This window comes from Gossypium raimondii, chromosome 7 (genome assembly GCF_025698545.1).
Source record: "Gossypium raimondii isolate GPD5lz chromosome 7, ASM2569854v1, whole genome shotgun sequence".
NCBI classification, from domain to species: domain Eukaryota; kingdom Viridiplantae; phylum Streptophyta; class Magnoliopsida; order Malvales; family Malvaceae; genus Gossypium; species Gossypium raimondii.
The window spans coordinates 40,864,563-40,881,078 of record NC_068571.1 but is presented as its reverse complement, the minus strand read 5'-3'; the positions used below and the strand labels follow the sequence as shown (position 1 = coordinate 40,881,078).

General features: G+C 35.5%; 1 protein-coding gene across 1 annotated transcript; it reads right to left on the bottom strand.

Annotated features, from left to right (window-relative positions):
* Positions 1 to 351: 351 nt before the first annotated feature.
* LOC105791218 (plasmodesmata-located protein 7) lies at positions 352 to 2,463 on the bottom strand. The gene is made up of 3 exons (XM_012619189.2): positions 1,594 to 2,463; positions 878 to 991; positions 352 to 635 (listed from the first exon to the last, which is right to left on the bottom strand). Exons 1-3 carry the CDS (start codon positions 2,414 to 2,416, stop codon positions 628 to 630), a joined length of 945 nt encoding a protein of 314 aa, XP_012474643.1. The 5' UTR covers positions 2,417 to 2,463; the 3' UTR covers positions 352 to 627.
* Positions 2,464 to 16,516: the final 14,053 nt, after the last annotated feature.

Sequence of the window (16,516 nt, the reverse complement as noted above, 5' to 3'; positions counted from 1 at the left end):
ATAATTGTTGTAAGTTAAATGAAGTAATAATTACTAGTTGATTATTTAATTAGTTAAAATTGGACTAAAAAATAAAAGCTTTATTTAATGTGAATCGTATATTATAAATAGGGTTCTCTTTTGCTTTTAGGGCACCAAACTTTGAAAAAGAAATAAATTTGTTTTAAAGTAATATTGTTAACTTTAAAAAAGTTTGAGAGTAGTAATTAAGTGGGAAGATATTAGGATAAAAACAATGATAATCTTATAAGATAACAATTATACATGGATGTTAGGATATTATTATAACGAAACAATAAAAGGAGAAAAGGGAGGAAACTTAGCACAAAAGTGTAAGGAAACAATGAATAATAACATGCACAAATAAAATCACAGCTTTGCAATAACAATAAGAAACTGTTTTCTCTTCACATTAAGACAAGACAAGAAAAGCCAACTTTGTGAGAGTGTGGAATCTTAGCCTTACACTGTTTTCTTCTTGGTTCCCTTTTTTCCTTTATAACTTTAAATTGGCACGTCTTTCCATCTTGTCTTTGCTTTAGATAAAAGTTGGAACAAAAAAAAAAAATTGAATAGAAGATAATCAATTCTACCCTTAATGATCTGGATTCTGGAAAAGTTGGAATATTATTTACCTGTATTAAAAGGAATAATAATTAATTGAATTTCAAAGAATCATGTCAGTATATACTGAATCAAATAAAAGATTATAGAAATTTTACTTTCTTTTCTTTTTGTCAAATATATATATATAGTTTATCATAGATATTGAGTAACCAAATCTAATTTAATTAAAATTATTTAAGTTAATAGACGTGAAAGTTTAATTTTATTAATATTTTTGTGTCAAGGATAAAAAAAAGGTTATGTAATTTACCATTTCGGTCCACCACTTTTCTTAGGAAAGCAAGAAAAATGATGAGCAAAGCGATCCCAGCCAGTAATCCAATGATAATTGCAAACGTCTTCTCACCGTCGTTGCCAGATTTTTCTACAAATAATATATCAATGCAAATGGATCACTCTCATTGACATGCTTCTTTTTCTTTTTAAGAAAAAAGGGCTAAACTATTTTATAGATCTATTATTTTATTCAATAAATAAAATATTTATAATAGCACAATAATGCAATCGGAAACTAATTAAGCTGAACGAAAATAGTAACATAATTACGTAATTGGAAATTAAACTGAACTAGAAGAGATTTTCACAAAACTTCAGACCTCATTCAACTAAAAGATTAGGTATAATGATAACTTTTTTTTAAAAGAGTTAAATTAATATTTTAGCGGAAATCAGACTAAAACATTAACTTTTACTGATATTAGCATGGTAATTCTCAATTATAATTCACGTATGCAGATGGTTGTATTTAATAATTTAATATTTAGTTAATATTTTTATTAAAAGACAATAATTCAACACCTTTTAGAAAATCTAAAGTTAAATTTAGTTCAAGAATAAATAAGAGTGAAATTGATAAACATATATAAGTTTAAAATCTACCATGTCATTTGATATACTCAAATTAGGACGTGGTAAATGAATTTACTTAAATTTGGTAAAAGAAAAGGGGTGTTTGAGAGGTTTTACCGTTATGGGATTTAGGATAATAGTGACCATTATCGTTAGCAGTGGAGAACCTAGCATAGCACTTGCCTAAATACATGTCACCATAAGCGGCTGCGGCGCATTCGCTTTTCAGCCGTTGGATGGCGGAAGACAAACAATCCTGACATTCCGCCAAGCTAAGGTCCCCCACACATTGGGCCAAACCCTGGACTTCACCCGACCCACCGACTCTGAACAGCCCTCCGCCGCCCATCAACCCCGCCATCATCGCATCTCTACCCCCTACAATCTCCGACTCCTTCTCAAACTCCACCGACGGCCCACACTTCTTGAGCACCACATTCTTATCCTCAATTCCCAGGAACGTAGCGTTGTCGTACTTAATGAAGCAGCCTTGCAGCTGCACCGCCCCACCACAGGAGGTTGGGCATAAGGAACCGGTTTGGGTCACTGCACGGGCAACGCAGGTGGCGCAGTCCGGCATGGAGAGATCGCCACGACACTGGTAAAGGCCGTAAACAACATCTTGGGGACTTGAACCCACGATGGTGAAGTTGTTGTAGGAGGAATAAGTGGCTGAGTTAACAAGGGAAGTAAGCAAGGAGTTGAGGTTGGACTCATAGGGCGAGTCGGGTGCGTACTTTTGTTGGGTGCAGCCCCCGAACACGAAGGAATCTGTTGAAGAAGAAAGTGCTGTTTGGATGGGGAGAAAGGGGAAGGAGATAAGGAATAAGGAGAGCGAAAGGAGAGAAGTGGCCATTGTTGGTTTGATTTGCTTTAGGGTGAGAGAGGGGACTGATAGTGATAGCGAGAGGTTCACAGCCATATCATGCAATGCCTTCATATATACTTAAAAGCAGTGCTTTGAGAGGCATTGCCATCTCAGATTCACAAAAAGGATGCATGGCCTTAATTTACCCTTTATTTTATAATTTTTATTCTAAACGATGTATTTAACAAGTTTTTCTTTTATGCATCCATTCATATCAATACTATTTATAAAATTATTTTCGTAGCTTTTCATTCGTTTTAGAATCAGAGTTAATCACGTTGGTCAAGATGATATTCAAGTAAAGTATTATTAACTTTTAATATTATAATTTTTTAAAAGAAAATTCATTAATTCATTCCATAGGAAAAAAAACAATGAATATTCATCATAGGAGGCAAAAAACAAGCTTCATCAACACAACAAAGTCTTCAACCTCAGCATCAGCATCAATAGAACATTATGGCACATTGACAATTGGCTCTGTCATAACTCAAACACAACATATCTGAAGTGATTGCGAGCACTTAATATGATAAGGAAATCAACATTGGATGGTCCAAAATGGCAAGCAAAAATTGACAAAAGAACCAAGTATCCACAAAACTAGAGAGGAAGTGTAACACCCCCACCCGACCCGTTCTTTAGATCCGGGCGCAGGCGTCACAATTGAACCAAGTTATCATTCATACTATGATCTCACTAAGTTAAAAAAAAAATCGTATTACCTATTACAAAATTAAACTTACATCAAATTTTAATTCTTATACAAAGTTTACTATTCAAACTTCGAACACTGATGATCTAAATGAATACAACATAACCGTCCCGTGGGCGAAGTTCCTAAAGGTGCCTCATTCCTATGTGCATGACACTTTACTACGAAGTTTTTTGATTCAATAAGGTCTGGCTAGGTCCCTCCTCGAGTACCTTAATCTACTATTCCTACAACCACAGATCCAACCCCTGTAAGTTCAAACGAATTTAATGAGTTTCTTCATTACACAAAACGTACCCCACCTTAACGGGGCTCAATTCAATAATAATGATACAACAACTCCCTGCTCTTTTGGGATATTTCTCTTAAGCTGTTGTAGTGGACTTTATCTTATTCCCGATCCTATCCATTGAAGGATAGATTGTTGAACGATTACTCTCTAGCCACTCTATTAGCCCTCTTTGGTAGTTCTTTTGAATGTCTCACCATTTCTAAGAACTCTATTCCTTTCTCTTATGTATGCCCATTTGGTTCTCATCATCTCACTATCATACCTCTTCAACACAACCTTCCGGCTTACCCTCCTAAAGGCCTTTGGTGAGTGTTCTCATCTATTTAGTTCGTACTAGACTCTTTCCTTATATTAATTCTGCGTGACTTGCTCTGTAACATCCCGATTTTCAGTGGTATCAAAAAACAGTGGTTCGAGACCACCAAATTCGACGAGTAAGCTCGTAAATTTTATTATTTAGTATTTACGAGTCAAACATGGTTTTAGAAAGATTTTTGAATTAGTAATTTGTGTTTTGTAAGGATTTATTAGGTCAATTAGTTTTAGAAAATGAGGTATCGAGACCTCGTTTCTATAAATCAAGCTATAAATATTTTTATAAATATTTACGGAGTGTCATTAAGGTAGTATTAAAGTTTCGTTAGAAAATTTTAACGTTTTGATAGTTAATTAATTAAAAAGGACTAAATTGAAAAATGTGCAAAACTTGTTAATTAAAGAAATAGTAATTAAATAGCCTAAATGGTAAATAAGGGAGGACTAAAAGGGAAAATAGACACACATGGGATGGCTGAGGCGGCATAAGCAGAAAAAAATAATGAAATTATGCGATTTAAAGGCAAAATGGTCATTTAGTGAAATTAAGAAAAATAAAACAAATGGCTAAAATGATTTCTAGACATTTCATCTCTAAATTTCATCTTAAAAACACCATTTAAGAGCTCTTAAGAAGCTTGTTTTCTATTTTGGTTCATATCAAGAGCTCGTAGATACTCTTGAAAAGGGAAAATTAACAGAATAGTCCCTGAACTTCTGTAAATCTTACAAATTAATCCAGGTAAGTTCGTACGGTTAAACTTAAATATTTATATTGATTTGATGAATGATATTCTATTGTTGAAAACGAAATATTGTTAAAGTTATAAAATTAAATTGAATACTCGGAAATGGAACGCTGGATATGAGTACATTCAGCAATTGATGAATTGACGGTATTGAAGGAAAGTGACAGCAAATTACCCAAGTAAACTGAGGTTCAGCATTTGCTGCGAACTTACATGTTTACTTTCCGTTTAGCTCTCACGAGCTTTTGTTTAACTCATATAAGTTTTCGTTCAGCTCTTTTGAGCTTCCGTTTAACCCTTATGGGTTTCTGTTCAGCTCTTTTGAGCTTCTGTTTAACCCTTTTTGGTTTTCGTTCAGCTCTTATGAGCTTCCGTTCAACCCTTATGGGTTTCTATTTAACGCTTATGTGCTTCCATTCAGTCTTCGGGCTTCTGAAAACGATGTACTCTTATCCATAAATCGTTCTCCGATTTGGTAAGATTTGGTAAGTGACTTATGTAATTGAAATTGAAAGATTTACCATTTTTTATTGATATTGATTTGAAAGAAGTGTTTTCATCGATTAAGGTTGTGGTTGATAGGAAGATTGCATGAATAATTTGCTTATTTGATTTATTATATTAGGTTCGGTAAGATTTATGTTTAACCCATCAAACTTACTAAGCTTCATTAAGCTTACTTGTGTTGTTTAATGTCATTGTAGATTAACGTGAGGTCGGAAGATTGGATCAATACATTAAGCCACACTATCCAACTTGTTCTGGTTGTTTTTGCAATGTATACTATGGTTTATATGGCATGTATAGGTTGGAATGGTTTTGTGTAAAGTTGGTTTGTGTAAATATCATGAATTACATTTTGTTTAAATTTCTTATCAACTTATATATGTATGTGTAGTATTATCTTGCGTGATATATGCTTGGGTGTGATTAATTGATGGATAATTTATAGGCATGTTGGTGAATGTGTTGGTGAAATATGGTTGTTATAAGTAATCAAATATGTGAATTGATTAATGTGGCAAATTAGAATGTTAGAGCTAAGAATTGGCTGTATTGAAAGTCTTGTTATGGCCTATGAGTATAAAATTTGAAGTGTTTAGGTTGAAATAAAAAATGGGTGAGAAATGTGGCCTTAAAATGGCCTATTTTCGTCCACATGGACAAAGACACGAGCGTGTGTCTCAACCTTGTGTGACACACGGCCTAGCACATGGGCATGTGGTCTGGCCGTGTGTCCCCTGCATCCTTAAAATTGAGAAACAGAATGCCCAGGTATTTTACACGGCCTAGCATACGGGCGTGTGGCTTGGTCGTGTGACCCAAGTCAGAGAGTTACATAGGCATGAACAAGGGCTGGGACACGATCGTGTGCCCCACATCGAATGCCCACATGGCTTAAGACATGGGGCCACACGGGCGTGTGTCCCCTACACCTAGGAAAAATATTGAAATTTTGTGGCAAATTCTCTAAGCTTCCGGTTTAGTCCCGATTCATTTCTAATGTTAATTTTGGGCCTCGAGGGCTCATATAAAGGACAATATGAGTGATTATGATTAGTTTCTAATATTTATGTTAAATGATATGAAATATTCGTATTTGATCTGAAAAATCTAATAATGCTCCGTAACCCTATTCTGGCAATAGATTAGGGTTAGAGGTGTTACATTTAGTGGTATCAGAGCTTTGGTTTAGTCAATTCTTGGAATGAACATAGTGTGTAAAATATCTAGAAATACATGCCATATAAATCAATGATTGTGTGATGTGTATGATCCAATCTAACCTTTATTTTCTTATAGATTGTAAAGATGTCAGATGGATCTAAACATACTGACCGTGATAAGGTCAACAGTAGAGCACCAACTTCTGAACATGGGACGAGTAGTAATGTCCCGATCCCTCAGGTTCAAGAGCAAGAACTTAAAAACATGTTCTTTGGATATATGAACCAATGGTTTGTGAGTTCATGCAGGGAAGAAATCCGGCTCAACATCTTCCTTCCCCTACTATACCACCTGTAGTGCCATCGGTTGCACCTGCACCTCCTCCAGTGACTGAATCTAGTAAACGTACTCCGATTGAGAAACTTAGAAAGCGTGGAGCTACAGAATTTCGTGGTAGGGCAGAAGATGATCCAGTCAAAGCTGAATATTGGCTACAAAATACAATAAGAGTTTTTAAAAAAATGACTTGTTCCCCCGAAAATTATTTGAGATGTGTTGTTTCATTACTAAAAGAGGAAGCATATAACTGGCTGACAATAGTGGTGGTTGTGCCAAACGATAAAATTTCCTGGAAACTCTTCCAAAGTGAATTTAAAAAGAAATATGTCGGCAAAATATATCTAGATAAGAAAAAGAGGGAATTCCTTGAGTTGCGCCAAGGAAACAGATCAAGAGCTGAGTATGAAAGGGAATTTGTATACCTCAGTAAATATGCCCGGGAAATTATGCCAACCGAAAAAGAACTGTGTATTTGGTTTGAAGAAGGGCTGAATGATGAAATCCAAATGATGATTAGGGGCACTAAAATAAGAGAATTTATTGTTCTGTCAGATCGTGCACAAAAGATAGAAGAGGTGTACAACCAAAAAATGCAATGAGATAGGCAAAATCGAGAATCTTACAAAAGAAGTTCCTCTAAATCATTTTTAGCATTATTTGCGAAAAAGTCTAAAGATGATTTCAGTCGAGCCATCTCAAAGCCTGAACGTTCATATAAAAATAAAATGATTCAACAAGATTTCGGGGTATCTACTAGACCCGCTGTTAGTGTGGGTAGTGTGCAAAATAATCCTAAGCCCAAATACAAATACTGTGGGAAATACCACCCTGGTGAGTGTAGAAGTAAAGTGGGGGCCTGCTACAAATATGGAGCTACTGATCATTTTATCCGAAACTGTCATCAATTACGAAAAGAAGTTGAAGAGTAGAAAGAAAAACAATTGGCTACTTCTTAGAGAAGTAGGCATTCGGGCCAAAATAGTGCCACTAGGATTGCTCGTTCAGGTATGAAAGATACTACTGCTCGTTCAGAGGCTAGAGCACTTGCGCGTACCTATGCCATTGGAGCAAGAGAGGAAGCTACGACCCCAGATGTGATTGTTGGTACATTCTATCTCTTTGATGTTACTGTGTATGTATTGATTGACCCTGGGTCCACTCATTCTTATATTTGCACTACATTAGTAGCGGAAAAGAAGTTACCTGTTGAATCTACTGATTATGATATTCAAGTTACTAATCCATTAGGTCAAAGTGTAATAGTTAATTTAGTGTGTCGTAATTGTTCACTGAAAGTGAAAGGCTGTAAATTTCCTACTGATTTGATGTTGCTACCCTTTCAGGAATTCGATGTTATTCTGGGAATAAATTGGTTATCTTTACATGATGTTGTGGTAAATTGTAGACAGAAACAGATTGATTTGAAATGTTGGACAGGAGAGATGATTTCAGTTGAGTCTGAGAATCCGAAGGATATTGTTATAATCATTTCATCTTTTTCTACTCAGAGATTGATGCAAAAAGGTAATAAGGCATTTCTAACTTATATTCTTGATACCCCGAGTCCAGAATCGAAGCTAGATCAGTTACCGATTTAGTGAGTTTGCTGATGTATTTCCTAAAAAATTAATGGGTTTACCTCCTGATCGTGAAGTTAAGTTTGCAATTGATGAGATTCCTGGAACTGCTCCGATATCAGTAACACCATACCGAATGGCACCAGCTGAGTTAAAGGAATTAAAGGCATAGTTGCAAGATTTATTAGACTGAGGGTTTATCAGACTGAGCATGTCTTTTTAGGGTGCACCTGTCTTATTTGTGAAAAATAAATACGGTTCTTTGAGACTGTGTATAGATTACAGATAGTTGAACAAGGTTACAATTAAAAATAAATATCATTTTCCATATACCAACGATCTGTTTTATCAACTGAAAGGTGTCGCAGTGTTTTCGAAGATAGACCTTAGATCTAGGTATTATCAGTTGAAGGTTAAAGAGTGTGACATGCCAAAAACTACTTTCAGAACTCGATACGGTCATTATGAGTTTTTGGTAATTCCATTTGACGAATGCTCATGTTGCTTTCATGGATCTAATGAATTAGATTTTTCAACCTTACTTGGATAGTTTTGTGGTTGTATTTATTGATGATATACAAATCTATTCTAAGACAGAATCTGAGCATGCACAACATTTGAGGATTGTACTACAGACTTTGAGAGAAAAATAGTTGTACGCAAAGTTTAGCAAATGTGAATTCTGACTTCACGAGGTTGGATTTTTGGGTCACATTGTATCAGCCAATGGGATTCGAGTTGATCCGAGCAAAGTTTCTGCAGTGGTAAATTGGAAAACTCCGAAGAATGTTTCAGAAGTACGAAGTTTTCTGGGTTTAGCAGGTTACTACCGACATTTTGTCAAAAAAATTTCGATTAATGCTTCGCTGTTGACCTGGTTATTACAGAAAAATGTTAAATTTGTTTGGTTCGATGAGTGTCAACAAAGTTTTGATCAATTGAAGAACATGTTGACAGAAGCTCCAGTCTTGACTCAGCCAGAATATGGGATACCGTATGTTGTATATAGTGATGCGTCTCTAAATGGTTTGGGTTTTGTACTGGTGCAGTCAGGAAAGGTAGTGACCTATGCTTCTCGACAATTAAAGTCGCATGAGAAGAATTATCCTACACATGATCTTGAGTTGGCTGCAATCGTATTCGCTTTGAAGATTTGGAGACATTATTTATACGGTGAGAAATGTTATGTGTTTATAGATAAAAAAAGTTTGAAATATTTAATGACCTAGAAAGAGCTCAATTTGAGATAGAGACGGTGGCTAGAGTTACTGAAAGATTACGATATGGTTATTGACTACCATCCGGGAAAAGCTAATGTGGTTGCAGATACACTTAGTCGAAAGTCGTCATTGTTTGCACTCCGAGCGTTAAACACTTATTTATCTCTTAATAAAGATGGTTCTATATTAGCAGAGTTGAGAACGAAACCTTTGTTTCTTCAACGAATTCGAGAGTTGCAAGATGATGATCCGAAATTGGTGTTAAAACGACAAATGGTTAGGACAATCTGAGTTCAGAGTATAGCATTGATGATAGTGGTATGTTACGCTATCGTAATAGAATTTATGAATAGAATAATTTGAATTTGAAAAATGATATTCTTTCTGAAGCTCACAGTAGCATGTACTCCATTCATCCAGGTAGTACGAAGATGTATTGTGATTTGAAACGGATGTATTGGTAGCCAGGTACGAAGCTGGAAATTTGTGAATTTGTAGCTAAGTGTTTGATTTGTCAGCAAGTGAAAGCAGAACATCAGGTACCAACGGGTTTATTACAACCTGTCATGATTCCTGAATGAAAGTGGGAACATGTCACAATGGATTTTGTATCTGGTTTGCCTGTAACTCCGAGAAAGAAAGATTCGATCTGGGTGATTGTTGATAGATTGACTAAATTGGCATATTTTATTCCAGTTAGAATAGACTTTTCACTTGAGAATTTAGCGAAATTATATATATCTGAAGTTGTGAGGTTACATGAGGTTCCAACATCCATTATTTTAGATCGATATCTGAGATTTACATCAAGATTTTGGAATAAACTGCAAGAAGCTCTGGGCACTAAACTTTATTTTAGTACAACATTTCATCCTCAGACTGATGGGAAATCAGAACGAGTGATTCAGATTCTGGAAGATATGTTGAAATGTTGTATACTCGAGTTCAGAGGTAGTTGGGAAAGGTATTTACTGTTAGCTGATTTTGCATATAATAATAGGTATCAATCCAGTATAAAAATGGCACCGTTTGAAGCTCTTTATGGGAGGAAATGTAAGACTCCATTGTATTAGTCCGAATTGAGTGAATCCAAACTAGTAGGAGTTTACTTGATCCGAGAGACTGAGGATAAAGTTCAGATTATTCGGGGCAGTTTGAAAGCTGCTTCTAATCATCAGAAATCGTATGCAGATTTGAAAAGAAGATATATAGAATCCGCGGCTGGTGATCGAGTATTCTTAAAAGTCTCTCCGTGGAAGAAGGTGTTACAATTTGGTAGGAGAGGGAAACTGAGTCCAAGATTTATCGGACCGTATAAAATTGTCGAAAGAATCGGCCCTGTAGCTTATTGATTAGCTTTGCCTCATGAACTTGAGAAAATTCATAATGTGTTCCACGTATCGATGCTGAGACAGTAAAGATCTGATCCTTCACACATGATTTCTCATAATGAGATTGAGCTACAGCCTAATATGACGTATTCGGAAGAACCAGTGAGAATTTTAGCTCGAGAGGTTAAAGAATTATGAAATAAACGAGTACCCTTAGTAAAAGTGTTGTGGCATCATCATGGTTCGGAGGAGGCTACCGGGGAAACAGAATAATCAATGAGATCACAATATTTGAACCTATTCCCAAGTGACAAATTTTGAGGACGAAATTTCCTAAAAGGGTAGAGTTGTAACAGCTCGATTTTTAGTGATATAAAAAATAGTTGTTTGAGACCACCAAATTTGATGAGTAAGCTCGTAAATTTTATTATTTAGTATTTATGAGTCAAACATGGTTTTAGAAATATTTTTGAATTAGTAATTTGTGTTTTGTAAGAATTTATTAGGTCAATAGTTTTAGAAAATAGGGTATCGAGATCTCGTTTCTATAAATTGAGCCATAAATATTTTTATAAATGTTTACGGAGTGTTATTAAGGTAGCATTAAAGTTTCGTTAGAAAATTTTAACGTTTTGATAGTTAATTAATTAAAAAGGACTAAATTGAAAAAGGTGCAAAACTTACTAATTAAAGAAATAGTGATTAAATGACCTAAATGGTAAATAAGGGAGGAATAAAAGGGAAAATAGACACACACGGGATGGCTAAGGCGGCATAAGTAGAAAAAAAATAATGAAATTATGTGATTTAAGGGCAAAATGGTCATTTAGTGAAATTAAGAAAAATAAAAACAAACGGCTAAAATGATTTCTAGACATATCATCTCACAATTTTAGCCTAAAAACACCATTGAAGATCTCTTAAGAAGCTGGCTTTCTATTTTGCTTCATATTAAGAGCCCATAGATACTCGTGAAAAGGTAAAATTAGCAGAATAGTCCCTGAACTTCTGCAAATCTTACAAATTAATCCAGGTAAGTTCGTACGGTTAAACTTAAATATTTATATTGATCTGATGAATGATATTTTGTATTTATTCTATTGTTGAAAATGAAATGTTGTTAAAGTTATAAAATTAAAATGAATATTCGGATTAAATGGAACGCAGGATATGAGTACATTCAGCAATTGATAAATTGACAGTATTGAAGGAAAGTGACAGCAAATTACCCAAGTAAACCGAGGTTCAGCATTTGTTGTGAACTTACGTGTTTACTTTCCATTTAGCTCTCACGAGCTTCTGTTTAACTCATATAAGTTTTCGTTTAGCTATTTTGAGCTTTCGTTTAACCATTACGAGTTTCTGTTCAGCTCTTTTAAGCTTCTCTTTAACCCTTTTTGGTTTTCGTTCAGCTCTTATGAGCTTCCCTTCAACCATTATAGGTTTTTGTTTAGCACTTATGTGCTTTCGTTCAACCTTCGGGCTTTTGAAAACGATGTACTCTTTTCCGTAAGTCATTCTCCGATTTGGTAAGATTTGGTAAGTGACTTATGTAATTGAAATTGAAAGATTTACCATTTTTTATTGATATAGATTTGAAAGAAGTGTGTTCATCGATTAAATTTGTGATTGACAAGGAGGTTGCATGAATAATTTACTTATTTAATTTATTATATTAGGTTTAGTAAGATTTATGTTTAACCCATCGATCTTACTAAGCTTCATTAAGCGTACTTGTGTTGTTTAATGTCCTTATGGATTAACGTGAGGTCGGGAGATCGGATTAATACATCAAGCCACACTATCCAACTTGTTCCGGTAGTTTTTGCAATGTATACTATGGTTTATATGGCATGTATAGGGTTGGAATGGTTTTGAGTATAGTTGGTTTGTGTAAATATCATTAATTACATTTTGTTTAAATTTCTAATCAACTTATATATGTATGTGTAGTCTTATCTTGCTTGATATATGTTTGGGTGAGATTAATTGCTGGATAATTTATGGGCATGCTGGTGAATGTGTTGGTAAAATATGGTTGTTATAAGTAGTCAAATGTGTGAATTAATTGATGTGGCAAATTAGAATGTTAAGATATATGTGATAATATGACAATTTTAGAGCTAAGAATTGGTTTTATTGAAGGTCTTGTTATGTCCTCTGAGTACAAAATTTGAAGTGTTTAGGTTGAAATAAAAAATGGGTGAGAAATATGGCCTTAAAATGACCTATTTTCGTCCACAAAGGCAGAGACACGGGAGTGTGTCTTAGCCGTGTGTGACACATAGCCTAGCACATGGGCGTGTGGTCTGGTCATGTGTCCCCTGCATCTTTAAAATTGAGAAACAGAATGCCCAGGTATTTTCACACGACCTAGCACACATTGCCGTGTGACCCCTGCACCTTAATTTCACAATTTAGTATGCTAGGCCATGTAGCTTGGCCGTGTGACCCAAGTCAACGAGTTACATGGGCATGGACACAGGCTGGGACACGGCCGTGTGCCCCACATCGAATGCCGACATGGCCTAAGACACGGACATGTCTCTTGGTCGTGTGAGCCATACGGCCTGGCCACACGAGTGTGTGTCCCCTGCATCTAGGAAGCATTTTGAAATTTTGCGAAAAATTCTCTGAGTTTTCGGTTTGGTCCCGATTCATTTCTATCGTAGATTTTAGGCCTCGAGGGCTCATATAAAGGATAATATGAGTGATTACAATTAGTTTCTAATATGTATGTTAAATGATATGAAATGTTCGTATTTGATCTAAAAAGTTTGATAATGCTTCGTAACCCTATTCCTGGGACGGATTAGGGTTAGGGGTGTTACATGCTCACCTTTCATCCTTTGGTGTGGCTAACATGGCTCCACGCCACCTTGGCGGACTAAATCCAACTTAGTTTAAATAGTGGTCAGATTACTTCTTTGTAATCTACTTAGTCGAATTACTGTATGCAAAAGCGTTGCACGCCCTCCTACTACGACCTACTATGAACTTTACTACTTATCCGATTGCCACTGTATGGCCATCTGAGTTCACGATTTCTCTTTCATACTACATTTTCCCAAAACTTGTCATTTGGCGAATACTCCCTAAATGATTTCCTCTTATAGAGGAATAGTCTTGACAAACACATTTGTTGTCTTATGTACTCATCTTTGTCAATAGGTTTTTTCTAACCCTTTCTTTCTTTATGGTTTAACCCACGTTCTCATGATAACCCCCTAGAATATAAGGTTTCTCTAAGTGTCCTCTGGTGGCACTTATTGGTGGATCCTAACCTACGATCCTCAGTTATACCAACTTTCGTTCGCCCACACCAGGCACCATTAGTGCGTCAACTTCTGTGACTATCCCTGTTGGGTTACCACCCACGTGCTTTACTGGCTTTTACATCTACTATTCTAGTAGTCCTTTCCCTATTTATTTTTCCCCTTTTATTACCAAATTCCTTCAACCCGATGGTTATCTAGTGCATGCCTATACTTCCCTTTGCCTTATACCCCTCCCATGTTTAATGTCCTGACTGACTTCATTAGTTGCCATAGTGTAACTATGGTTCTTCATTTCAGGATACCCGTGTCTATCATCTCGGTAGACTGTCTATGACGCCATAACATATTTTAACTATGGTCTTACACGATATAACCCTGTGTTTACCATCTCGATGGACCATCTTGTGTTTAGTGTCCCGTTGGACTATCTCGTGTTTATTGTCCTGTCGGACTATCTATGATGTCGTAGTGTCTTTCAACTAGGGTCTTACACAGTATAACCTCGTGTTTATTGTCTTGGCGAATTATCAAAGGATGTTGTAGTGTCTTTCAGCTATCATGATGCCATAGCGTATTTCAGTTATGGCCTTACTCATCGTTATCATGATGTCATAACATCTTTCAATTATGGTTTTACTCATTTTAGGCATATGGCCTCCGATCAGTCCCATGGCCTAGCCATGATATTTATTTATTTTTCCTATTGCAATCCAACCATTCCTCCATTCACCATCCTAGCCTTGATGCTCGAGCACTATAGTATCCCCTCTGCAAGGCCCGGAGCTTCGCCTATCACAGTTGCACACAGCAATACCGTATGTCAATATCTAACAAAATCACCTATTCTCTATTTCCCCTCCTAACTTCGCCTAAACCCGACAATGTTTCCCTTACATACATTGTATGCATTCCATGGATGCAATACCATTGAATCGTAGCGAACTCATGCACATTGAACTATAATGACTGATACTTTTAAACCCGTGCAACCTTACAACATGCTTAGCATCTCAAGGGTTGAATGAAGAAACTTGCCTGATGCTTATTCGCCTTGTCCACTTAGGTTGCTCGAACGCCAGAGCTCTCATTCTCATAGCAGCTAAGCATGAAACCAAATCATGGGTTGAACGCAGTAATCCTCCTTTAAACTTAGTTTCTAGAAGTAAGAAGAACCCTAAAAGATGGTTTCTGGAAACTCTTAACTCTGTTTCTAAATCTTGCATACGCTAAGGATTCATAGCCTTACCAAGTTACTGTATTATTTATTTTTCCTACTTGAACCTCGTAATTATCACTCCATGCAGAGCTTCCCTTAACCGTCTCTTCTTCGAAGCAACACAAGAAGAAGATGAAGAAGAAAATAAAATGAAACAAATTGGAGAAGAAGTGTTCCGGGAAGTCATTTCTCGGCTATTTATAGCCCTTCCTGCACAATCCTCAACCGTGCCACATCCACTCATTCTCAATCATTTTGTCCACTATTAAGGAACCGACTAGTTCTAATTCGACCAAACCAGAATTTGATTTCAACCATGCTCCATTCCATTTCCCACTTTTCCCATTTTTTCATTAGAGACCGCCAACTTATGGTTTTTTTCAATTTAACCCCTAAAGTTCTTAATTTTTGGCTTTAAAGGATTTCAGGTGTGATAGGAAAACGAAAAAGCCATACCTAAAATCACTTGTAAAAGAAAGACTACATGTATAAGAAAGACTAAAAAACGTGCTACAAGAGCATACAAAAACTTCTGAAAGTGAAGAGTTATTAAACAATGAAAACAAACAAAAAAACATATGAAACTTAAGACAACACGAGTCCAAACCGACTTGTGAAATCATTTATTATTCTGAAACACTCTCAAAATAGAAACAAATTAAAAAGTTGATGAAGAGCCAGCCATTTTTTTAAGAGAAACTTCTAGTGGCCGCTAGAATTTCAATGAGGACAAGCACCGTCATCTATCCATCATAAATTGTGAAGACAATAAAAAGACCCACAAAATATATCTGCAAACTAAAAAGAGAGAAAGTAATAAAGTGAATGAGAAGAAGAAAGAAACAGAGGGTTAGTGGGAGGGTGAAAAAAGTGGGCAGTAGCCAGTCCGAAGGTTGGCATCGCCGTTGGGCAAAACAAAAGAGAAGAAGCAAACAACTTGAAAAAAGTTTTTAAGGGTTTGAAATATTGATTTTTGAAAGAGAATATTATAAATTAATCGGATATTAATTCACTTTAAAAAACATTAAAACTTAAATTTAAAAAATATTTTTTTATTATAAGATATTTATGTGTTTTAATAAGTTTATAATTTTTTAACATTAATCTCATTATAGGTTCTTATCATATTTTCTCTATTTGATACAATATCTAAAACTACCCATAGCACATTCCTAACCCTTAAATAGGAGGATAATGCACTTTAGCACACTCGAACCCACGTCCTCCTGCACTGGCAGTAATACCGATGCCAATCAAGTTAAGACTCAATCGACTTTCAATGCAAATTTTATCTTTAGTGATAGATGTTGATTTTTTATATTTTCATATAAATTTTATTTTCACCTACAACAATGTGAGTATCATATAACATGTTTGTTTAAATTGATATCAAGAGTTATCAATTTAAAAAAATAAATAAAGTAAAAATATTATAAAATAAAAAGTGAGGTTATATATGTCCTATCCACTTT